The 27,276-nt window shown below is 33.4% G+C and overlaps 1 protein-coding gene across 1 annotated transcript in view; it reads right to left on the bottom strand.

The window, feature by feature from the left end:
- LOC134691489 (uncharacterized) overlaps positions 1 to 27,276 on the bottom strand; it is a 386,460-nt gene that overhangs the window by 29,754 nt on the left and 329,430 nt on the right. The window contains exons 2-3 of the mRNA XM_063552033.1: positions 23,564 to 23,635; positions 10,067 to 10,118 (exon numbers count right to left, since the gene is read on the bottom strand). Coding sequence (XP_063408103.1) covers positions 10,067 to 10,118; positions 23,564 to 23,578 — 67 coding nt within the window. The 5' untranslated portion in view covers positions 23,579 to 23,635. The remainder of the gene's footprint in view (positions 1 to 10,066; positions 10,119 to 23,563; positions 23,636 to 27,276) is intronic.

Here is a 27,276-nt window from a genome sequence, read left to right as displayed (position 1 = left end):
GACTAATCTCAGGGAAAGCTGGTAACCCTATAGGTCCATAGTTTGTTATTATCATGTATAGTGACTAATCTCAGGGAAAGCTGCTAATGCTATAGGTCCATAGTTTGTTATTATCATGTATAGTGACTAATCTCAGGGAAAGCTGGTAACCCTATACGTCCATAGTTTGTTATTATCATGTATAGTGACTAATCTCAGGGAAAGCTGGTAACCCTATAGGTCCATAGTTTGTTATTATCATGTATAGTGACTAATCTCAGGGAAAGCTGGTAACCCTATACGTCCATAGTTTGTTATTATCATGTATAGTGACTAATCTCAGGGAAAGCTGGTAACGCTATACGTCCATAGTTTGTTATTATCATGTATAGTGACTAATCTCAGGGAAAGCTGGTAACCCTGTAGGTCCATAGTTTGTTATTATCATTTATAGTGACTAATCTCAGGAAAAGCTGCTAACGCTATACGTCCATAGTTTGTTATTATCATGTATAGTGACTAATCTCAGGGAAAGCTGCTAACGCTATAGGTCCATAATTTGTTATTATCATGTATAGTGACTAATCTCAGGGAAAGCTGGTAACCCTGTAGGTCCATAGTTTGTTATTATCATGTATAGAGACTAATCTCAGGGAAAGCTGGTAACCCTATAGGTCCATAGTTTGTTATTATCATGTATAGAGACTAATCTCAGGGAAAGCTGGTAACCCTATAGGTCCATAGTTTGTTATTATCATGTATAGTGACTAATCTCAGGGAAAGCTGGTAACCCTATAGGTCCATAGTTTGTTATTATCATGTATAGTGACTAATCTCAGGGAAAGCTGCTAACGCTATAGGTCCATAGTTTGTTATTATCATTTATAGAGACTAATCTCAGGGAAAGCTGCTAACGCTATAGGTCCATAGTTTGTTATTATCATGTATAGTGACTAATCTCAGGGAAAGCTGGTAACCCTATAGGTCCATAGTTTGTTATTATCATGTATAGTGACTAATCTCAGGGAAAGCTGGTAACGCTATAGGTCCATAATTTGTTATTATCATGTAAAGTGACTAATCTCAGGGAAAGCTGGTAACCCTATAGGTCCATAGTTTGTTATTATCATTTATAGTGACTAATCTCAGGGAAAGCTGCTAACGCTATAGGTCCATAGTTTGTTATTATCATGTATAGTGACTAATCTCAGGGAAAGCTGGTAACCCTATAGGTCCATAGTTTGTTATTATCATGTATAGTGACTAATCTCAGGGAAAGCTGCTAACGCTATAGGTCCATAGTTTGTTATTATCATGTATAGAGACTAATCTCAGGGAAAGCTGCTAACGCTATAGGTCCATAGTTTGTTATTATCATGTATAGAGACTAATCTCAGGGAAAGCTGCTAACGCTATAGGTCCATAGTTTGTTATTATCATGTATAGTGACTAATCTCAGGGAAAGCTGGTAACCCTATAGGTCCATAGTTTGTTATTATCATGTATAGAGACTAATCTCAGGGAAAGCTGGTAACCCTATAGGTCCATAGTTTGTTATTATCATTTATAGTGACTAATCTCAGGGAAAGCTGCTAACGCTATAGGTCCATAGTTTGTTATTATCATGTATAGTGACTAATCTCAGGGAAAGCTGGTAACCCTATAGGTCCATAGTTTGTTATTATCATGTATAGTGACTAATCTCAGGGAAAGCTGCTAATGCTATAGGTCCATAGTTTGTTATTATCATGTATAGTGACTAATCTCAGGGAAAGCTGGTAACCCTATACGTCCATAGTTTGTTATTATCATGTATAGTGACTAATCTCAGGGAAAGCTGGTAACCCTATAGGTCCATAGTTTGTTATTATCATGTATAGTGACTAATCTCAGGGAAAGCTGGTAACCCTATACGTCCATAGTTTGTTATTATCATGTATAGTGACTAATCTCAGGGAAAGCTGGTAACGCTATACGTCCATAGTTTGTTATTATCATGTATAGTGACTAATCTCAGGGAAAGCTGGTAACCCTGTAGGTCCATAGTTTGTTATTATCATTTATAGTGACTAATCTCAGGAAAAGCTGCTAACGCTATACGTCCATAGTTTGTTATTATCATGTATAGTGACTAATCTCAGGGAAAGCTGGTAACCCTGTAGGTCCATAGTTTGTTATTATCATGTATAGAGACTAATCTCAGGGAAAGCTGGTAACCCTATAGGTCCATAGTTTGTTATTATCATGTATAGTGACTAATCTCAGGGAAAGCTGGTAACCCTGTAGGTCCATAGTTTGTTATTATCATGTATAGAGACTAATCTCAGGGAAAGCTGGTAACCCTATAGGTCCATAGTTTGTTATTATCATTTATAGTGACTAATCTCAGGGAAAGCTGCTAACGCTATAGGTCCATAGTTTGTTATTATCATTTATAGTGACTAATCTCAGGGAAAGCTGCTAGCGCTATAGGTCCATAGTTTGTTATTATCATGTATAGTGACTAATTTCAGGGAAAGCTGGTAACCCTGTAGGTCCATAGTTTGTTATTATCATTTATAGAGACTAATCTCAGGGAAAGCTGCTAACGCTATAGGTCCATAGTTTGTTATTATCATTTATAGTGACTAATCTCAGGGAAAGCTGGTAACCCTATAGGTCCATAGCTTGTTATTATCATGTATAGTGACTAATCTCAGGGAAAGCTGCTAACGCTATAGGTCCATAGTTTGTTATTATCATGTATAGTGACTAATCTCAGGGAAAGCTGGTAACCCTATACGTCCATAGTTTGTTATCATCATGTATAGTGACTAATCTCAGGGAAAGCTGGTAACCCTATAGGTCCATAGTTTGTTATTATCATGTATAGAGACTAATCTCAGGGAAAGCTGCTAACGCTATACGTCCATAGTTTGTTATTATCATGTATAGTGACTAATCTCAAGGAAAGCTGCTAACGCTATAGGTCCATAGTTTGTTATTATCATGTATAGAGACTAATCTCAGGGAAAGCTGCTAACGCTATAGGTCCATAATTTGTTATTATCATGTATAGTGACTAATCTCAGGGAAAGCTGGTAACCCTGTAGGTCCATAGTTTGTTATTATCATGTATAGTGACTAATCTCAGGGAAAGCTGGTAACCCTATAGGTCCATAGTTTGTTATTATCATGTATAGAGACTAATCTCAGGGAAAGCTGGTAACGCTATAGGTCCATAGTTTGTTATTATCATGTATAGAGACTAATCTCAGGGAAAGCTGCTAACGCTATAGGTCCATAGTTTGTTATTATCATGTATAGTGACTAATCTCAGGGAAAGCTGCTAACGCTTTAGGTCCATAGTTTGTTATTATCATGTATAGTGACTAATCTCAGGGAAAGCTGGTAACCCTGTAGGTCCAGTTTGTTATTATCATGTATAGAGACTAATCTCAGGGAAAGCTGGTAACCCTATAGGTCCATAGTTTGTTATTATCATGTATAGAGACTAATCTCAGGGAAAGCTGGTAACCCTATAGGTCCATAGTTTGTTATTATCATGTATAGTGACTAATCTCAGGGAAAGCTGGTAACCCTATAGGTCCATAGTTTGTTATTATCATGTATAGTGACTAATCTCAGGGAAAGCTGCTAACGCTATAGGTCCATAGTTTGTTATTATCATGTATAGTGACTAATCTCAGGGAAAGCTGGTAACGCTATAGGTCCATAGTTTGTTATTATCATTTATAGAGACTAATCTCAGGGAAAGCTGCTAACGCTATAGGTCCATAGTTTGTTATTATCATGTATAGTGACTAATCTCAGGGAAAGCTGGTAACCCTATAGGTCCATAGTTTGTTATTATCATGTATAGTGACTAATCTCAGGGAAAGCTGGTAACGCTATAGGTCCATAATTTGTTATTATCATGTAAAGTGACTAATCTCAGGGAAAGCTGGTAACCCTATAGGTCCATAGTTTGTTATTATCATTTATAGTGACTAATCTCAGGGAAAGCTGCTAACGCTATAGGTCCATAGTTTGTTATTATCATGTATAGTGACTAATCTCAGGGAAAGCTGGTAACCCTATAGGTCCATAGTTTGTTATTATCATGTATAGTGACTAATCTCAGGGAAAGCTGCTAACGCTATAGGTCCATAGTTTGTTATTATCATGTATAGAGACTAATCTCAGGGAAAGCTGCTAACGCTATAGGTCCATAGTTTGTTATTATCATGTATAGAGACTAATCTCAGGGAAAGCTGGTAACCCTATAGGTCCATAGTTTGTTATTATCATTTATAGTGACTAATCTCAGGGAAAGCTGCTAACCCTATAGGTCCATAGTTTGTTATTATCATGTATAGACACTAATCTCAGGGAAAGCTGGTAACCCTATAGGTCCATAGTTTGTTATTATCATGTATAGTGACTAATCTCAGGGAAAGCTGCTAACGCTATAGGTCCATAGTTTGTTATTATCATGTATAGTGACTAATCTCAGGGAAAGCTGGTAACCCTATAGGTCCATAGTTTGTTATTATCATGTATAGTGACTAATCTCAGGGAAAGCTGCTAATGCTATAGGTCCATAGTTTGTTATTATCATGTATAGTGACTAATCTCAGGGAAAGCTGGTAACCCTATACGTCCATAGTTTGTTATTATCATGTATAGTGACTAATCTCAGGGAAAGCTGGTAACCCTATAGGTCCATAGTTTGTTATTATCATGTATAGTGACTAATCTCAGGGAAAGCTGGTAACCCTATACGTCCATAGTTTGTTATTATCATGTATAGTGACTAATCTCAGGGAAAGCTGGTAACGCTATACGTCCATAGTTTGTTATTATCATGTATAGTGACTAATCTCAGGGAAAGCTGGTAACCCTGTAGGTCCATAGTTTGTTATTATCATTTATAGTGACTAATCTCAGGAAAAGCTGCTAACGCTATACGTCCATAGTTTGTTATTATCATGTATAGTGACTAATCTCAGGGAAAGCTGGTAACCCTGTAGGTCCATAGTTTGTTATTATCATGTATAGAGACTAATCTCAGGGAAAGCTGGTAACCCTATAGGTCCATAGTTTGTTATTATCATTTATAGTGACTAATCTCAGGGAAAGCTGCTAACGCTATAGGTCCATAGTTTGTTATTATCATTTATAGTGACTAATCTCAGGGAAAGCTGCTAGCGCTATAGGTCCATAGTTTGTTATTATCATGTATAGTGACTAATTTCAGGGAAAGCTGGTAACCCTGTAGGTCCATAGTTTGTTATTATCATTTATAGAGACTAATCTCAGGGAAAGCTGCTAACGCTATAGGTCCATAGTTTGTTATTATCATGTATAGTGACTAATTTCAGGGAAAGCTGGTAACCCTATAGGTCCATAGCTTGTTATTATCATGTATAGTGACTAATCTCAGGGAAAGCTGCTAACGCTATAGGTCCATAGTTTGTTATTATCATGTATAGTGACTAATCTCAGGGAAAGCTGGTAACCCTATACGTCCATAGTTTGTTATCATCATGTATAGTGACTAATCTCAGGGAAAGCTGGTAACCCTATAGGTCCATAGTTTGTTATTATCATGTATAGAGACTAATCTCAGGGAAAGCTGCTAACGCTATACGTCCATAGTTTGTTATTATCATGTATAGTGACTAATCTCAGGGAAAGCTGCTAACGCTATAGGTCCATAGTTTGTTATTATCATGTATAGAGACTAATCTCAGGGAAAGCTGCTAACGCTATAGGTCCATAATTTGTTATTATCATGTATAGTGACTAATCTCAGGGAAAGCTGGTAACCCTGTAGGTCCATAGTTTGTTATTATCATGTATAGTGACTAATCTCAGGGAAAGCTGGTAACCCTATAGGTCCATAGTTTGTTATTATCATGTATAGAGACTAATCTCAGGGAAAGCTGGTAACGCTATAGGTCCATAGTTTGTTATTATCATGTATAGAGACTAATCTCAGGGAAAGCTGCTAACGCTATAGGTCCATAGTTTGTTATTATCATGTATAGTGACTAATCTCAGGGAAAGCTGCTAACGCTTTAGGTCCATAGTTTGTTATTATCATGTATAGTGACTAATCTCAGGGAAAGCTGGTAACCCTGTAGGTCCAGTTTGTTATTATCATGTATAGAGACTAATCTCAGGGAAAGCTGGTAACCCTATAGGTCCATAGTTTGTTATTATCATGTATAGAGACTAATCTCAGGGAAAGCTGGTAACCCTATAGGTCCATAGTTTGTTATTATCATGTATAGTGACTAATCTCAGGGAAAGCTGGTAACCCTATAGGTCCATAGTTTGTTATTATCATGTATAGTGACTAATCTCAGGGAAAGCTGCTAACGCTATAGGTCCATAGTTTGTTATTATCATGTATAGAGACTAATCTCAGGGAAAGCTGCTAACGCTATAGGTCCATAGTTTGTTATTATCTTGTATAGTGACTAATCTCAGGGAAAGCTGGTAACCCTATAGGTCCATAGTTTGTTATTATCATGTATAGTGACTAATCTCAGGGAAAGCTGGTAACGCTATAGGTCCATAATTTGTTATTATCATGTAAAGTGACTAATCTCAGGGAAAGCTGGTAACCCTATAGGTCCATAGTTTGTTATTATCATGTATAGTGACTAATCTCAGGGAAAGCTGCTAACGCTATAGGTCCATAGTTTGTTATTATCATGTATAGTGACTAATCTCAGGGAAAGCTGGTAACCCTATACGTCCATAGTTTGTTATCATCATGTATAGTGACTTATCTCAGGGAAAGCTGCTAACGCTATAGGTCCATAGTTTGTTATTTTCATGTATAGTGACTAATCTCAGGGAAAGCTGGTAACCCTATAGGTCCATAGTTTGTTATTATCATGTATAGTGACTAATCTCAGGGAAAGCTGGTAACCCTATAGGTCCATAGTTTGTTATTATCATGTATAGAGACTAATCTCAGGGAAAGCTGGTAACCCTATACGTCCATAGTTTGTTATCATCATGTATAGTGACTAATCTCAGGGAAAGCTGGTAACCCTATAGGTCCATAGTTTGTTATTATCATGTATAGAGACTAATCTCAGGGAAAGCTGCTAACGCTATACGTCCATAGTTTGTTATTATCATGTATAGTGACTAATCTCAGGGAAAGCTGCTAACGCTATAGGTCCATAGTTTGTTATTATCATGTATAGAGACTAATCTCAGGGAAAGCTGCTAACGCTATAGGTCCATAATTTGTTATTATCATGTATAGTGACTAATCTCAGGGAAAGCTGGTAACCCTGTAGGTCCATAGTTTGTTATTATCATGTATAGAGACTAATCTCAGGGAAAGCTGGTAACCCTATAGGTCCATAGTTTGTTATTATCATGTATAGAGACTAATCTCAGGGAAAGCTGGTAACGCTATAGGTCCATAGTTTGTTATTATCATGTATAGAGACTAATCTCAGGGAAAGCTGCTAACGCTATAGGTCCATAGTTTGTTATTATCATGTATAGTGACTAATCTCAGGGAAAGCTGCTAACGCTTTAGGTCCATAGTTTGTTATTATCATGTATAGTGACTAATCTCAGGGAAAGCTGGTAACCCTGTAGGTCCAGTTTGTTATTATCATGTATAGAGACTAATCTCAGGGAAAGCTGGTAACCCTATAGGTCCATAGTTTGTTATTATCATGTATAGAGACTAATCTCAGGGAAAGCTGGTAACCCTATAGGTCCATAGTTTGTTATTATCATGTATAGTGACTAATCTCAGGGAAAGCTGGTAACCCTATAGGTCCATAGTTTGTTATTATCATGTATAGTGACTAATCTCAGGGAAAGCTGCTAACGCTATAGGTCCATAGTTTGTTATTATCATGTATAGAGACTAATCTCAGGGAAAGCTGCTAACGCTATAGGTCCATAGTTTGTTATTATCATGTATAGTGACTAATCTCAGGGAAAGCTGGTAACCCTATAGGTCCATAGTTTGTTATTATCATGTATAGTGACTAATCTCAGGGAAAGCTGGTAACGCTATAGGTCCATAATTTGTTATTATCATGTAAAGTGACTAATCTCAGGGAAAGCTGGTAACCCTATAGGTCCATAGTTTGTTATTATCATGTATAGTGACTAATCTCAGGGAAAGCTGCTAACGCTATAGGTCCATAGTTTGTTATTATCATGTATAGTGACTAATCTCAGGGAAAGCTGGTAACCCTATACGTCCATAGTTTGTTATCATCATGTATAGTGACTTATCTCAGGGAAAGCTGGTAACCCTATAGGTCCATAGTTTGTTATTATCATGTATAGAGACTAATCTCAGGGAAAGCTGGTAAGGCTATAGGTCCATAGTTTGTTATTATCATGTATAGAGACTAATCTCAGGGAAAGCTGCTAACGCTATAGGTCCATAGTTTGTTATTTTCATGTATAGTGACTAATCTCAGGGAAAGCTGGTAACCCTATAGGTCCATAGTTTGTTATTATCATGTATAGAGACTAATCTCAGGGAAAGCTGCTAACGCTATAGGTCCATAGTTTGTTATCATCATGTATAGAGACTAATCTCAGGGAAAGCTGGTAACCCTATAGGTCCATAGTTTGTTATTATCATTTATAGTGACTAATCTCAGGGAAAGCTGCTAACGCTATAGGTCCATAGTTTGTTATTATCATGTATAGAGACTAATCTCAGGGAAAGCTGCTAACGCTATAGGTCCATAGTTTGTTATTATCATGTATAGAGACTAATCTCAGGGAAAGCTGGTAACCCTATAGGTCCATAGTTTGTTATTATCATGTATAGTGACTAATCTCATCAATACATTGCAGTTGATTGCAGGACATAGTACAAAAACATGTTATTCTGCAATTCCTAGAGTATAACATACAAGATGGCACACGCTGAAATGTCTCACCTTCTTTACTAACCATTGATTTTATGTTGATAGTCCTAATTAAAAAGCTTCACTACAAGTAACACTACAAGTAACACACAAACTTGACATGCTCCAAGAAAATGAGGTCTAGGTCAGATAAACAAAATGGGGAATACATGTACACCTTACAATCATTCAATAAACCAAACAAAGTCGACCTATTGCTTATAGTTTCTAAGAAACAGTCTTAACCAAGAAAACTTAACATTGACCAATGAACCATGAAAATGAGGTCTAGGTCAGATGAACCATGCCAGACAGACATACATCTTACAATCAATGTATGCATTAAATATAGTTGACCTATTGCTTATAGTATCCAAGAAACAAACTTAACCATGAAAACTTTACATTGACCAATGTTATGAGCCATGAAATTGAGGTCAAGGTCAGATGATGCCTGCCAGACAGACATATACACCTTACAATCCTTCCATACAATACATATAGTTGATCTATTGCTTATAGTTGAATAAAAACAGACCAAAACACAAAAACTTAACACTGAGAAATGAACTGTGAATATGAGGTCAAGGTCAAATAAAACCTGCGAGACTGACACGAACATCATAAACTATTTCCATACACCAAATATACTAATAGTTGACCTATTGTATATAGTATTAAAAAAAAAAAAAACTCAAAACCTTAACTTTGACCACAGAACCATGAAAATGAGGTCAAGGTCAGATTACACCTACCAGTTGGACATGTACACCTTACAATCATTCCATATACCAAATATAGTAGACCTACTGCTTATAGCATCTGATATATGGACTTGACCACGAAAACGTAACCTTGTTCACTGATCCTTAAAATGAGATCCGGGTCAAATGAAAACTGTCTGACGTGCATGAAGACCTTGCAAGGTATGCACCTCCTAAATATAGTTATCCTATTACTCATAATTAGAAAGAAATTAACATAACAAAAAATGTTGACTTTTTTTTCAAGTAGTCACTTAACGGAAACTTCGTCACATGAGGCATCTATATACAAAGTATGAAGCATCCAGGTCTTCTAGCTTCTAAAATATAAAGCTTTTAAGAAGTTAGCTAACGCTGCAGCCGTAGGATCACTATACCTATGTCAAGCTTTCTGTGACAAAAGTCGTAGGCTCCACAATAAATTACCTTCTATCCCTTGTCCAGCAGTCACACCTGAAGATTTCTCTGACATGACAGTCTAAAAAATGAGGAATATGCACTGTAAATATATCTTCACTCATGTCACTCATAGAATGTTGTAGAACTATGAAATTTCTAAAATATTTACCCCCAAAAATAATATACAGTAAAAATGTGTCACATTATAAACAGTCGAACCTTATTATGTCGAAGTCGAAGGTAACGGACCAAAGTATTCGACTTTTCCGAGGTTCAACTCATCCAAGATAGATTGTGTTGTCATAAATTTAGAATGCATGAAATAAGTTATGAGATTTGTGTAAAATAGATACTTTGATCAGTGTGCCTTATAGATATGACACTTGATGATTGTGTATGCAATCTCCATGTTTTCTGAATTTAGATTGTGATCAAACTTTTGACCTAACATAGGTTTCTGACACAAATAAATGTGGTTAAAGATCTTAAAAATTTGAAATGGGACATTTAATTTTTCTAGAATGGTCTGATATCCAAAATCTAACAACATGGTTAGATTTAGCATATAAAAAAACACCAAAAATTTAATTTTAGTTGAAATCAAACTCTGTTTAATTTTGGACCCTTCAAACCTTAATATGGACTAATTGAAAACAGGGCCTAAAATACAAAATCTAAATGCACAATAGGATTCAGCATTATAATCATACAGCCGCAATAACTCAGTTTTTTATGAAATCAAACAAAGTTTAATTTGGACCCTTTTGGCCTCAATGTAGAACAATTTAAAAATGGGGCCCAATATCCAAAATAGTAATAAAAGGTTAGAACCCCAAAAAATTAAAGACTTTAAATTAATCCCATTGGAATTGGTTAAAAGATTAACAAACAAGAATGTGTCCAAAGTACATGGATGCCCCACTCACACTATCATTTTCCATGTTCAATGGACCATGAAATTGGGTAAATAATCTAATTTGGCATTAAAATTAGAAAGATCATGTCATAAGCAACATGTGAACTAAGTTTCAAGTTGATTAGACTTCAGCTTCATCAAAAACTACCTTGACCAAATACTTTATCCTGAAACTTGCACTTTCATTTTCTATGTTTAGTGGACCTTTCAATTGGGATCAAAAGTCTAATTTGGTCCTTAAATTAGAAAGATCATATTATAAGCAACAAGTGTACAAAGTTTCAAGTTGATTGGACTTCAGCTTCATCAAAAACTACCTTGACTAAAAACTTTAACCTGAAGTGGGACAGACGGACGAACGAACAAATAAACGGACGGACGGACAGACGAATGGATGCACAAACCAGAAAACATAATGCTCCTCTACTATCGTTGGCGGAGCATAATTACTAGAGGCTCTCAAGAGCCTGTGTCGCTCACCTTGGTCTATGTGCATATTAACAATGGATACAAATAAATTCATGACAAAATTGTGTTTTGGTGATGGGAATGTGTTTGTAGATCTTTCTTTTATACTGAACATTCTTGTTGCTACTAGTGTTGGATAATCGATTGAAAATAACAACCGATTATCTATTACAATCGGTTGACAGTAACCAACCGACTATCGGTTATAATCGCATCATAATACCTTGCCCTTTTTTTTCAAATGAAATCATGCATTTAGTCTCATTGTACATGTCTAATGTGTATATTTCATATCATTGCAGAGTTTATATATTCATATTTGATCGTTTGTTTTCTTTTCATATTCTGGCGTACTAAATTATAATCCTGGTACCTTTGATAACTATTTATTGAGCAGTTAAAACAATGAATTAATAAGAATCAAGATTCATTTTGAACATATTTTATCTCATGATTACAACATTAATTACCAACAGTGACACTAACATTTCCAAATTTCAATGGTGAAACTCACAATACAATAAATTTCAATGACATAGCTGTATAAACATTTGAATGCTTCTAATTAAGAAAAGATATATAAAGTTTTTAACTTTAAGAAATTTAAAATTAACAGAAAAAAATAAAACAATGCATTTGGCCCGAGAACACAGTTATTTCGTAGTGCATTTCTTTTAGACAATAAATTCAAATTAAAAAAATCGCACCTGCTCTCAAAAAGATTTTTACAGTGTAGTGAACTACCAGTGAGACAATTAATATCAAAATTATAGAAACTTCTACCAGCTCTAACTCAAAATATTGACAATTCTGTGTTAAGGGGGTGTAAAATTCAGTTTGACAGCTTCAGACGTGATAAAATTTGACCTTTTTGAACTGGACCAAATCACTACTTAACATAAAGATACAGCACCCAAATTTTTTAAACATGTAATTACATCCCCCTACTTAATATTTCATGCATTAAATATCAAGAAATAAATTGGGAAAGTGTATCAAATAAAACATGCAAGTTATACACTGTTTACACTAGGGACTACATTCGTAGACAACGAAAACCAAAGGACAATAACTGTGTCCTTGGACCTAATAGGACAGAAAGACTTGACAAATCTTTATAAAACTTTGCATAACCTAAGCTTAGGCAATTATGAGATAGGTTGCCAAGTTTCATTGCCATATGACATATATTAGAGAAAATAGGGTCATTTTAATATTGACATTTGGATGTTTATTTTTGACGTATAAATTAAAAATCTTCAACTATCAAGATTTTGGCCTAAATATTTGAAATTTTGCAAAAATTTGCTTTTTAAATGCTCTTGAATATCAAATATTAAGTACTTAAAGCATCTGAACACTCATTTTATTTATCAGATGTATTGTAATTATTCCAAAGTTAAATTTATATGAGCCTATGCGTGAAAATAGAGCTTTTCCAATTTAGGGACGCCTTATATAAATATGCATTTTTCTCAGCCAATTTGAAGTTTTTGAAGTTTTTGAAGCCTAAATTATTCTTTCATATATATTAAATGTACTTTAAATGTATAGAAAAGTTACAAAAAGCATACCAGATGAGAATAAAATGGTCTTGGGCCATGTAGTACTAAGAATTATTTAGAGTCGATTTAGGCGGTAGCCCATATTGACATATAAAAATGCACACAGAAGCTATTAGAAATGAAATTGTGTTACTTTTTGCTCATTTCTATGCTAAGGTGTTATGATACAAGAAGTCTAATTGCAAAAGGACTCTTGCATTTAAATTTTTTGAAAGACAATATGGCGGTCTGATGGCCAGTTTTTTAACTTTTCAATGGAAAACTTGCATTTAGTTTTAGTCTCAATAGGCATAAATTTGGACCACCTACTATCATACAGAGAGAAGAAAATGGTAGCCTATGAAAGGAGTAAGGTGTACTGAATATAGTAAAGTGCTTTTTTTACAGATTTAGTGAAATGTTTGTGATGGACTACAGATTTGATGTACAAAGCTCTTCACATTTTAAATACATCTATTAGGCCGTTTAACCATGGCCGTGAATACAAAATATCTGCACTTTTTTTCTGTGACAATCTACTTTTCTCTATATCCAGAGAAATGGTTAATTAAATTTGATTTAATCATAGAAACACAAATATCAGGAACAAAAAAGCTGTCAGATAGAAAGTCAGCATGCCTCTTAGGCATACAATGTAAACTGCTTTAAAATGCTTATTATAGCCATAGAATGCCAAAATGGCACATTTTAACAGAATTTCTGTAAACCAAAGATGTAAATCCTTTACTTTGATTGAGTTTGACAAATTGAAACCAGCAAATCATTCAGGAAAAATATCAAGGTACAGAATCTAGATTTCAGGCATCCATCTCTTAAGCCCGAGAACACAGTTATTTCGTAGTGCATTTCTTTTAGACAATAAATTCAAATTAAAAAAATCGCACCTGCTCTTTCTCAAAAAGATTTTTACAGTGTAGTGTACTACCAGTGAGACAATTAATATCAAAATTATAAAAACTTCTACCAGCTCTAACTCAAAATATTGACAATTCTGTGTTAAGGGGGTGTAAAATTCAGTTTGACAGCTTCAGACGTGATAAAATTTGACCTTTTTGAACTTGACCAAATTACTACTTAACATAAAGATTCAGCACCCAAATTTTTTAAACATGTAATTACATTCCCCTACTTAATATTTCATGCATTTAATAACAAGAAATAAATTGGGAAAGTGTATCAAATAAAACATGCAAGTTATACACTGTTTACACTAGGGACTACATTCGTAGACAACGAAAACCAAAGGACAATAACTGTGTCCTTGGACCATTTGCATTAAAATATATACAGTAAACAAAGGAGATTAAGCCAATGTCTGCTTATTCGTGTAGAATTTTTTTTTTCATTTTTGTGATCATTATTTTTCTGTCAATTGTGTCATTCGTGCGTCTGAACTTATAGTTGCAAGAATACGGAATTATTACATAGTTGAACCGTATCCGATTCGTGATTCTTATATTTTTTAATGGCGGACAAATTTCGGAAAATTTACAAAAATAAACGATGTTTGGCAAGCAATTTGGGAAGGAATATGACGTTTTTGATGCTACAAATGGATAAAACATTAATAAAAGGCAATTTGCAACATGTTCTAATGAAGCAAAGAAATTATTTTGTCTAAAATCAGGATTATTTTATGTACGCTCTCAAGTAACACGTATCGGTATTGAAAGAAAGTATTTCATACAAAGTTATTAATTTTAAATAACATTCCATCAATCTGTAAATATTTATAGTCAATGCTTTTGTCACGTTTATAAAGAAGGAAATTGGTTATGTCTTTAATCATAGGATGTTTGACATTATCATTGTTATGGACTGATATTAATTGTTATTATTTGTTTGACTGCGCCTATAATATGCAAACCGCAAACAGACCTGAAGTTGATAAGCTAAAAGTCCGGAAACTTTAATGACAATTAATTGAACAAAATCCCAATCGATTATCGACATAGCCAGGCCCAACCAACTGATTTCCGATTTATTCCGATCATCGGAACAACACTAGTTGCTACAATAATCTCTATCTATAATGAATTTGGCCCAGTTATTACAGTGGAAAATATTTCCTAAAACTTTACAAAAATTTTAATTTTTTTTTTAAAATTTAAAAAAATTGTTAACAATTGACTACAAATGCTTTGGTTTCAGAGATATAAGCCAAAATCTAGCCATGGCCGCCATCTCGGTTGCATGGTTGGCCGGGTCACGCCACACACGTTTTAAACTAGATACCCCAATAATGATTGTGGCCAAGTTTGGTTAAATTTGGCCCAGTAACTTCAGAGGACAAGATTTTTGTAAAAGATTACAAAAATTAACGAAAAATTGGTCAAAATTGACTATAAAAGGGCAATAACTCCTTAAGGGCTCAACTGATAAATCTAGTCATGTTGACTTATTTGTAAATCTTACTTTGCTGAACATTATTGTTGTTTACAGTTTATCTCTATCTATAATAATATTGAAGATAATAACCAAAAACAGCAAAATTTCCTTAAAATTAACAATTCAGGGGCAGCAACCCAACAACAGGTTGTCCGAATCATCTGAAAATTTCAGGGCAGATAGATCTTGACGGGATAAACAATTTTAGCTAGGTCAGATATGCTCTAAATGCTTTGGTTTTTGAGTTATAAGCCAAAAACTGCATTTTACCCCTTTGTTCTATTTTTAGCCATGGCAGCCATCTTGGTTGGTTGGTGGGGTTACCGGACACATTTTTAAAACTAGATGCCACAATCATCGTTTAGTTTAATTTGACCCAGTAGTTTCAGAGGAGAAGTAAAAGTTAACAACGACGGACGCCGAACGCAAAATGATGAGAAAAGCTAACTAGGCCCGAGCTAAAAAATACTGTGCAATTGAAGATTTCTTGCTTTTGTGCAATACTGTGCTATTTTGCAGTTATTTTTACCCATTGAAATTGGTTAAAAGATTTGTCTTTATGTTCAATTGAAGATTTTCTGCTATTGTGCAATTGAAGATTTCTTGCTATTGCGCAATGCTATGTTATTGTGCAATACTGTGCTACTTTGCAATACTGTGCTTCTGTGCAATTATAGATTTCTTGCTTTTGTGCAATACTGTGCAATTGAAGATTTCTTCTTGAAACTTTTCAAAAATTTTGAAGAAAAAAATATGAACCACCTAAAAAATTGGAAAAAAAGTCCCCCCAAACTTTTTGACAACACCCCCCGCCCTACCCCCTAGGATTTTTTACCCCAAAACTCAATCCCATATATATTTATATATTACATGCATGTCAGAACAATTGTGATGATGGCGAATTTCTTCCTTTTTTCGAGAACAATCTAATTGATATATAAATGTCCATAACTTCGATGAGCCAAATAAAGTTATATATCGACCAGTATTTAAATCTGTTCTTCTTCTTCTTTTGGTATACAGTAGTCTATCGACATTTGATGATTTCATACTGTTGGCATACGTGAACTTGTCATTTTACAAAACTTTTACCCCAATTTACGCAAAATGTATGTTTCTTTCTTATGTTCTATGTATACATGTATATATTTTAATTTGCGCTATAGTTCCGTAACTTATAATCCAGGCGTATATACGAATGGTCGACAAGTTCGTACATTTTTTTAAATCAATATTTCTGGCCTTCACCATTGACAATGAGTATATATTACATTTTACCAAATTTACACTTGGAAAAAATACGTATATAGATTTTTATTTCATCAAATCTGTTCTTTTTTTTTTTTTTTGGGGTATTATGTATATTTTATAAATAAATTTCTTTTCATCAGAAATGTTATTCATAAACAAGCGTATGAGTTTAGTAATATCACTTTCGGACACGCAAGATAGAGATGTTTATTATACACCTAATAGTTCAAAATGAAAAGTCATAAGTTATCGTCCGTGTACACTTATCAATACACTAAGAAGTGAAACGATGCATGAATTTGCAAACTCGACAGGAAATCGCTTGAATACCTGGACTTGTCACCTCACACCCCCTCCAATACCTTTGGGAGTAATACCTTTAGCCATGCGGGTGATCAGTGGAGCGAAGATCCTAATTTGTTTGAATAAAGTTTATTACATAAAAGAATTATGAACTAATTAGATTTCCGAAAACAATTCAAGTTTCACGGAAGACTTATTTATGATTTGAAATTTGACTTTTTCACTAATTCCTAAATTTTCAGTCTAAAAATAACAGATCCTGGATATTTAAAAAAAAAGAATAACATTTTCCGTATCAAGTTAGTTAACTAGTCGGATTAAACAACCGTACGATTGACAAGATATCGACACGCAATTACGACTACATCGGGTTACTGTAGTTTTGGTCCTTAGACATATCTTGATCTTGCAAATCGGCGAAGGTGACAAAATGGCCGACCGCAGAGAATTGATACTCTTAATTTAAAATCGATGGTGATCTCTTATCTAGCAGAATAAAACTTTAATATCTATGAATTTGAGCATTTTTATACAGAATAAACATAATATCAATTTTTGATTTTTTTTGCGAAGAAATTTAAATTTCGAAATAAATATAAAAAAAGAAACTGTGGTGTTATTGCAAGTGACAAGTGAAAATGTTTCTTCTCAACTATCAATTCAAGATTATTACTGAATAGAGTAATCATTCTCTATAATAATAAGGGTCCCAAAAAATAATGTAAAATAAATAGTGTAACTGCCGTGCTTTTAAGTAAAAACCAGTTGTATCTAATTTTCATAACCTCTGCAGAAATACTAAAAAACAGTTCTAAGTTTAACGAACTTGATTTCACAGTATAAAGATTTTGCACAGTCAGCTCTATTTCATCTCTCATTATAAGGCGGGGTTCTTTGCACGAATAGTTTTGTTTTTAAGTTTTGAACTGTATATTTTTGAATCTGTAGACCAATAAATTGAAAATCTTGATCATGTAAAGCATCTGCCAACTTTAAAGCTTTTCCCTATGTATCATAGGTATTTTTTACGTGTCATGCTTTTAACTTCAACAGCTCGTATCTCAAATCAAAAATCAGTTACATCCTTTTTTTGCCCCTGCAACTGAAAGTAGGGGGGAGGGGGGGATTGTTTTACCCTGTCTGTCCCATTATTGGTATATAAAAACTACTCCTACTGTTTGATTCCTAGGAAGTTTTCACTTTGCTTTCTGTTGAGTAGTTAAGTACGTACACTGCGCTTCAATGGAAACTATCCCTTTTTCAAACAATTTTATGTGACTACATGTCCATTATGTATTCCGTGTGCATGGAATGGGTTGACATGTCATGAAATGTGTCTATATAGTTGTATGGTCGATTAAAGCTTGTGTATTATGATTTTTAAAAATAAATATGAATTCATAACTTCATAAAAGTCATGGCCAGTACAAGTGCTTCTTACCAAAAAACAAAATGATCGTCCTTGAGGTCAAAGTTCAAGGTCACATGAGGGTCAAAATTTTAAGAAGGTTCACCACCTCATGATGATACATCCACATGCCAAAGATGTAAGGCCTAGGTCAAAAGGTGAAGAAGTTGTGGCCTACATGGTTGTTTTTCACGAAAAAAACATAGAGTTGACCTTGAGGTCACAGTTGAAGGTCACACAAAGGTCATCTTGATGCAAGACACTTAACCTCGTTATGATACATCCACATGCCAAATATCTAAGGTCTAGTTCAAAAGACGAAAACAAATATTGCCATCATGTACTTTTTGAATAGATTTTGCTCTTATTTTATGAACCAATTTGAGGGTGGGGCGTATTTCAAACTTAAATACCAAAAAATCTAACGGTTAAATTTTTAAAAAAATTTGCAAAAACAACCGACTAGTATAGCACTATAAATGCTTAGTTTTATGAAAAAAATAACAACACATTTTTTTTCCAAAAAAATAAATCCACAGCATTCACTTTTCGGGGCAGATTCTGGTACCCCTATTAAAGTTTGGACAAAATTTTAGATCCAGAATAAACTAGATGCTCCGCAGGGCGTAGCTTTATACGACCGCAGAGGTTGAACCCTGAACGGTTGGGGCAAGTATGGACACAACATTCAAGCTGGATTCAGCTCTAAATTTGGATTGTGATTAAATAGTTGACACAGCATAGGTTTCTGACACAGAATGAATGTGTTCTAATGAACTTAAAATTTTTGTTTTCTCTTAGAGCAATTCACTATGCTGTTGAATATTAATCCCCTCAAAAAAATGTTTCTTTTTATTTATGAAATTTCAAATGAGAAAAATTGAACCCAATTTTTTTAATCACACACCCCTTTCCCTTATTCCAAAACTAATCTCAATTAAAATTTCTAATGGAGTTTGCAACAATAACTACTCATTTAAATACATCCTAAAATATTAAGATGTAAAAAACTGCTTGTTATCACTGAATGGTAAAGATTATTTTAATTTATCAGTTGGTAGTAAAAAGTGATTGTATATAACAAAGATTTAAGTTGATTCAAGACAAAGAAAGATAACTCCAATTAAAAAAAAATCTTGCTATTGCACAATATTGTGCAATTAGATATTTCTTGCTTACTATTCTGGACAAAAAAAGATAACTCTAATTAAAAAAAAAAATTGCTATTTCACAATATTGTGCAATTAGATATTTCTTGCCATTGCGCAATACTGTGCAATTGAAAAGACTTGCTATTGCACAATACTTAATATAATAATTTTAGATCCTGATTTGGACCAACTTGAAAACTGGGCCCATAATCAAAAATCTAAGTACATGTTTGGACTCAGCATATCAAAGAACCCCAAGATTTCATTTTTTGTTAAAATCAAACTAAGTTTAATTTTGGACCCTTTGGACTTTAATGTAGAACAATTTGAAAACAGGACCAAAAATGAAGAATCTACATACACAGTTAGATTTGGCGTATCAAAGAACCCCATTTATTAAATTTTTTATGAAATCAAACAAAGTTTAATTTTGGGACCCCGATTTGGACCAACTTGAAAACTGGGCCAATAATCAAGAAACTTAGTACATTTTTAGATTCAGCATATCAAAGAACCCAACCGATTCATTTTTTGTCAAAATCAAACTAAGTTTAATTTTGGACCCTTTGGACCTTAATGTAGACCAATTTGAAAACGGGACCAAAAGTTAAGAATCTACATACATAGTTAGATTCGGCATATCAATTTATTATTCAATTTTGATGAAATCAAACAAAGTTTAATTTGGGACCCTTTGGGCCCCTTAGTCCTAAACTGTTGGGACCAAAACTCCCAAAATCAATACCAACCTTCCTTTTATGGTCATAAACCTTGTGTTGAAATTTCATAGATTTCTATTTACTTAAACCAAAGGTATTGTGCGAAAACAAAGAATAATGCTTATTTGGGCCCTTTTTTGGCCCCATATTCCTAAATTGTTGAAAACAAAACTCCCAAAATCAATCCCAACCTTTCTTTTGTGGTCATAAACCTTGTTTCAAAATTTCATAGATTTCTATTAACTTAAACTAAAGTTACAGTGCAAAAACCAAGAAAATGCTTATTTGGGCCCTTTTTGGCCCCTAATTCCTAAAATGTTGGGACCAAAACTCCCAAAATCAATACCAACCTTCCTTTTGTGGTCATAAACCTTGTGTTAAAATTTCATAGATTTCTATTCACTTTTACTAAAGTAAGAGTGCGAAAACTAAAAGTATTTTGACGACGACGACGACGCAGACGACGACGCCAACGTGATAGCAATATACGACGAAAAAATTTTCAAATTTTGCTGTTGTATAAAAACTTACAAGAAAAGGGTATCAGTGAACTAATATTCACCTCAGCTATCATTATTAGCTATGCTATTGTCAATTTAGGATTAAATTTTAAAAAATTTAACATATTTAACCTTTTAAAATTTTTACAAGATGTTTAGGTTTGCCTAGTTTATCAATGAAAAAAAATTAAGAAAAATTAAACAACAGGATTTTTTTGGGGTATAGTGTTGGGTACCCCCTTAACCTATTATGGTCCAATATCCAAAATCTAAGTACATTGTAAGAATAAGCATATTAAAGAAACCCAAGAATTCTATTATTGATGAGATACTTATAATTAAAACATTCCTGTTCAAAGGGAAATAACTCAAAATAAACAAGAGACCAAATGACATAGAAATTAATTATTAATTATACCATTTCTGTTCAAAGGGAAATAACTCAAAATAAACAAGAGACCAAATGACATAGTAATTACTTATAAATTACACCATTTCTGTTCAAAGGGAAATAGCTCAAATTCATAGTAAAAATCACTTTTGTTACTGAAAGGACAACAACTCAACAACGAAAACAGCTCAAATCGTGAAAATTGAACTTGACCTTCATTTAGTCACAGGAAACAACATATCTTAATTTGAAAAGATTTCGTCAAAGCTTTTTCATGTTAATGAACGAACAGTCTTTGGCAGCCGCCCACCTGGCGCTGTACATCCTTAAATCAATAACCAAAAACAATTAAATATCAAAAATCAAGAAAACTTGCTCTCGTTTTGTTCGCTCTAAAATATGAAATAAAAGACATTTGCAAATTGTATTGAATATTGAAGAAATCACATGATAATTAATTCCTGAATTGAATGAAAGAGAAAAATGACACCACTGTCTCTAATATTGGGATATTTTTTATGCAAGTCTTGATTTTCACATACAATAATTAGTTTAACAATGCTACATGTCTCGTAAGCATATAATTGATATTCATATATATATGTGTGTGAAGTGAAGATGACAACTGGCTGTTTTTTTTTAAAGACAAATGAATAGGTCAAGACTACCTGAATTGAACAAATAAATACCGTAGGCTTGTATATTTCTCACTGGTACATAGTCCAAACCCCCTTCTCTCCACAAAATTTTAAGTAAATAATCTTTTTGTTACTGTTATCAAGGGTTTAATGAAACCCAGGTAATTTCAAAGAATTCTAGTCAAACCGGCACCTGGTCAAATTGGCACCCGGTATAGTCAAATCAGCACCTGGTTAAATCGACACCTGATATAGTCAATTTGTCACCCATGTTAAATATATTTTTAACAGAATTTTAAGCAAAAAGAGTTAAATACCTAAGGAAGGGATTGTCCAAAAATATTAACTTTCACATTTTTGGGGGTTCATGTACATTTTGTATATATTCATTTTTCTCAACTAAATATGTATTTTTAATCATATATATGAGGTATTGGATATTCTTTATGCATTTTTTAACCAGTTGAGCATTTTACAGGATTGTTGGTTTAATGCTGTATAAACTTTCCTGAAAAAAAACACCTTAAATTGCTAATTATTTGGCATGAAAGTTTGATTTATTGAAAGGGATTCATAGTTTTCCATTTTATTTTTCTAATTGTCTCATTGTTAAAACAACAGCTTGGGTAAGGGCTTCGTTGTTTACCTTTATACACAACAGCATAGTAACTATGTACTTGGTAAAAGTTATTAATCAACTGAATAGAAAATATTATAACAAATATTATTGGATGCTGAATTGACTTCAAATAGGTGCCGATTTGACTAGATGCCGATTTAACCAGGTGCCGATTTGACTTGTACATTTCAAATCCTCTGCGATCAAGTGCGGTATTTTCTTGAGAAAACCTGTTTTCCATCGTCAAACAGAAGTAGAAACTGCTTTAAATAATTCTAGAACGCATCATGATTGTTAAAATAAGTTAAATTCACTTAAAAAACAATTTTGAAACTTGCGATGTTTAAACAGGAAGTTTAAAAAGCATGTGTAAAAGAAGAAATTAACCGGTGAGAGTCGAAATCCGTACATGACAGATATCACGATAATACGACTTTGATGTTTGGATCGTGTCAATCTAGCAGATACCAGTTTATTTCAAATGCATTGAAAAGAAACGAGAAATTTGTAATGAAAGGTTTAGTTTTTATATTAACCAGTTTTAATTTGATATTAAATAGAAATAACTTATTAATATGGATGAGTTAAGATTATTACTTTGAAAAATGATGAGAGCGCCCTCTACAATATCAATGATGGCGGAACGTAAACAACCACCTCGCCGCGAAATTGAACTTGTTCTCTTATTTCTTGCTTATTGTACTCTATAGTCCGCACCCCCTCTGGAAGGTCCAATTTTGGAGAATAAAACCGCAGACTATACAAGCCTTTCTATGGACAGGTCAACATTTTTGTTGTAAATAAAATAAAGTATGTAAACTGGTTCCCCTCCGACTACAACACTTTGTTCGAGTGTAGCGGAATACAAGCAGATACCAGTTAGTTTGTAAAATAGTAAATATGCAACCGAGTGTGGTAGGCGGAGACAATAATCGACTTCCTGTTGTTCTGGTCAATGGTATCGGAACAATGCCGCTGAAGCGTCATTTTCCAAAAATGACAACTAAGCTTAGTTTAAAGCTTGTTAAGTGTGGATTTAGTGCCTCAAATGTATGATGTTGTCCAATCAAAATCATGATGATCAATAAATTGCATTATAATTTAAATTTTGTGATCAAGACATAAAGAGTTTTATATTTCTTTATATTTAGTAAATTATTTTCTACTTGATTCATTGTAAGCATATATAATTTAACACCATATGTACCTGTAAGTATTCCATCACTTTTTCATTCTGCCTCTTTTTGCTTTTTGCTGCTAGATCATATGGAGTCTCACCCTGAAATACAGACAAATCTTTATATTACTTTCATCTGTTAACTACAAAGAAGACTTTTTAACACAGATCAATAGGTAAGACCAGTAGCAGCTAAGTGGTGATTTATTTTATCTTAACAGATGCTTACCATATATATATATATATAACTCATGAGACGACATTCAGATTATTTTTCACAATTTTGTGAAGACTTTAAATAGGCTTTTAACTCTTTTTTGTCCTATAATTTTCTTTGCCGTTTAAAGATTGGTAAATGCATCCTTATGTCTACATGAGGGTGTGGAGGACTTTGGGGGTCTTCATTTTTAACTATTCTTTTCTAATTTTGTGGACACATTATTGAGAGTTCTTTATATTTTTAACACCCCAATATTGTTCTCTATTTTCTATATTTTTGCACCCAATTCTTTTCTATTCATTATTTTTTTACCGATTTCTCTCCATTTTCATTTTTTTCTTCTTCCATTCATGATTTTCTAATCTGCTGTAAACCCATCCATACCCTCCTATATCTGTATACCCACACCATACCCTCCTATATCTGTACACCCCCTCCACAACCTCCGATATCTGTGTAACAAATAAACACCCTCCTATACCTGTATACACCATCCACACCACCCTATATATGTATACCCCATCCACACCCTCCTATATCTGTATACCCCATCCACACCCTCCTATATCTGTATACCCAATCTACACCCTCCGAAACCTGTATTCCCAATCCACACCACCCTATATATGTATACCCCATCCACACCCTCCTATATCTGTATACCCAATCTACACCCTCCGAAACCTGTATTCCCAATCCACACCCTCCTATATCTGTATACCTCATATACACCCTCCTATATCTGTATACCCCATCCATATACTCCAATATCTGTATAATCATCTCCTCCTATATATGTATACCCATCCACACCCTCCTATATCTGTATACCCCAACCACTCTCTCCTATATCTGAATATCCCATCCACACCCTCCTATATCTGTATACAATATGAAATAATTAAGCGATTTTTATTTCCCCCTTATTGAATCCATATAAATATTGTCTAGTAGTGTTTATTCCTGTATAGAAAATATGTTTCACCCAACATAAAGAGTATCTGTCATTGCCCACCTCTCATCTGTTTAAATATAAAAACAAGATGAAAGCATTGCTTCTAATATTTTAAAATCATCTAATAACTTTGTTATAATTGTCATGACAACAGATGGAGTTTACACAGATTGGTGTTAGTTTTATTTGACAATTTGTTTGTTTACACTGATTTTGGTTACAGCAAACTTGCATGATAGTCTATATAACTTTTTCATATCTTCAATTTAAACATGACACTATAGCCTTTAAACCATTTGACCAAACATATCTTATACATCATTTGAGTGATTTAATACTTAATAGTTGAATACTGGTCATATACTATAAAATATTACCTGATGTGTTGTAACCAAGGGACTGGCCTCTCCTTGTTCTACTAGACATCTTGTGATCTGTAGATATCCCTCCTCAGCAGCCCAATGTAAAGCTGTGTATCCATTTTTCTATAATATAACCAAATAACATGTAACTATAATGTACAATACTTTGTTATCAATATCAATAATATACAACATATCCTACAACTGACATTAAAACTTGTCTGATAAACTGGACAATGTTGTGTAATAAATATAAACTAAATATATATCACATGAATCAGTGGTCAAAACTGAATAAAATGACCAGTCACACTTGTATTTATATTGTATATAAACAACAAATAAACATGTTTTGTTGTGAAATGTCAAAACTCTATAAAACCTGATATCTTAAAAAAATATTTTTTTCAAGAAATGTATAAAACAATTATATCAATGGATTCAGTAGAACAAAACAAGTAAAATGAGACCCCACTTTATATGATTCTTACAAATATTTGTTCGTTAAAACTGTCTAATTAACAACAGGAATTAGTGTAGATTTAGTATCATTGTCCATTTTAATAAAATATCTTTTTTAAGAAACATGTAAAGTAGTTATATTTTCTGATTCAGAACAATAAAACGAGTAAAATGAGACCCCACTTGATATAATTATTACAAATATTTGTTCATTAAATCTGTTTAATTAACAACATGATTTTGTGTAGATTAATAGTAATGTGATCAGACTAAGTAGATAACATACTGATGTGATGTCGATCTTACATCTTCTATCAATGAGGAGTCTGCAGATCTCCAGGTGTCCTTTCACGGCAGCCACGATTAATGCTGTCCATCCATCCTCCTGGAATAATACAACTGACATCAAAACTTGTCTGATAAACTGGACAATGTTGTGTAATAAATATAAACAAAATATATATCACATGAATCAGTGGTCAAAACTGAATAAAATGACCAGTCACACTTGTATTTATATTGTATATAAACAATAAATAAACATGTTTTGTTGTGAAATGTCAAAACTTCCATTAAACCTGATATCTTAAAAAAATATTTTTTTCAAGAAATGTGTAAAATAATTATATTAATGGATTCAGTAGAACAAAACAAACAAAATGAGACCCCACTTTATATAATTATTACACATATTTGTTCATTAAACCTGTCTAATTAACAACATGATTTAGTGTAGATTAATAGTAATGTGATCAGACTAAGTAGATAACATACTGTTGATGTGATGTCGATCTTACATCCTGTATCAATGAGGAGTCTACAAATCTCCAGGTGTCCTCCCTCGGCAGCCAACATTAATGCTGTGTATCTTAAACCCTGGAATAATACAACTGACATCAAAACTTGTCTGATAAACTGGACAATGTTGTGTAATAAATATAAACAAAATATATATCACATGAATCAGTGGTCAAAACTGAATAAAATGACCAGTCACACTTGTATTTATATTGTATATAAAACAATAAATAAACATGTTTTGTTGTGAGATGTCAAAACTTCCATAAAACCTGATATCTTAAAAAGATATTTTTTTCAAGAAATGTGTAAAATAATTATATTAATGGATTCAGTAAAACAAAACAAGTAAAATGAGGCCCCACTTTATATGATTCTTACACATATTTGTTCGTTAAAACTGTTTAATTAACAACATGATTTAGTGTAGATTCAGTATAATTATTCATTTAAATGAAATATTTTTTGTAAAGAAACATGAAAAAAGTTGTATTTTCTGATTCAGAACAATAATACGAGTAAAATGAGACCCCACTTTATATGATTATTACAAATATTTGTTCATTTAACCTGTCTAATTAACAACATGATTTAGTGTAGATTAATAGTAATGTGATCAGACTAAGTAGATAACATACCTCTGTGATGTCGATCTTACATCCTCTATCAATGAGGAGACGACAGATCTCCAGCTGTCCCCACATGGCAGCATACATTAATGCTGTCAATCCACCAACCTGGAATAATACAACTGACATCAAAACTTGTCTGATAAACTGGACAATGTTGTGTAATAAATATAAACAAAATATATATCACATGAATCAGTGGTCAAAACTGAATTAAATGACCAGTCACACTTGTATTTATATTGTATATAAACAATAAATAAACATGTTTTGTTGTGAAATGTCAAAACTTCCATTAAACCTGATATCTTAAAAAA

Source organism: Mytilus trossulus, chromosome 11, assembly GCF_036588685.1.
Source record: "Mytilus trossulus isolate FHL-02 chromosome 11, PNRI_Mtr1.1.1.hap1, whole genome shotgun sequence".
Classification (NCBI taxonomy): Eukaryota; Metazoa; Mollusca; class Bivalvia; order Mytilida; family Mytilidae; genus Mytilus; species Mytilus trossulus.
The sequence above is the reverse complement of the archived record's forward strand: the minus strand, read 5'-3'. Positions and strand labels throughout refer to the sequence as shown.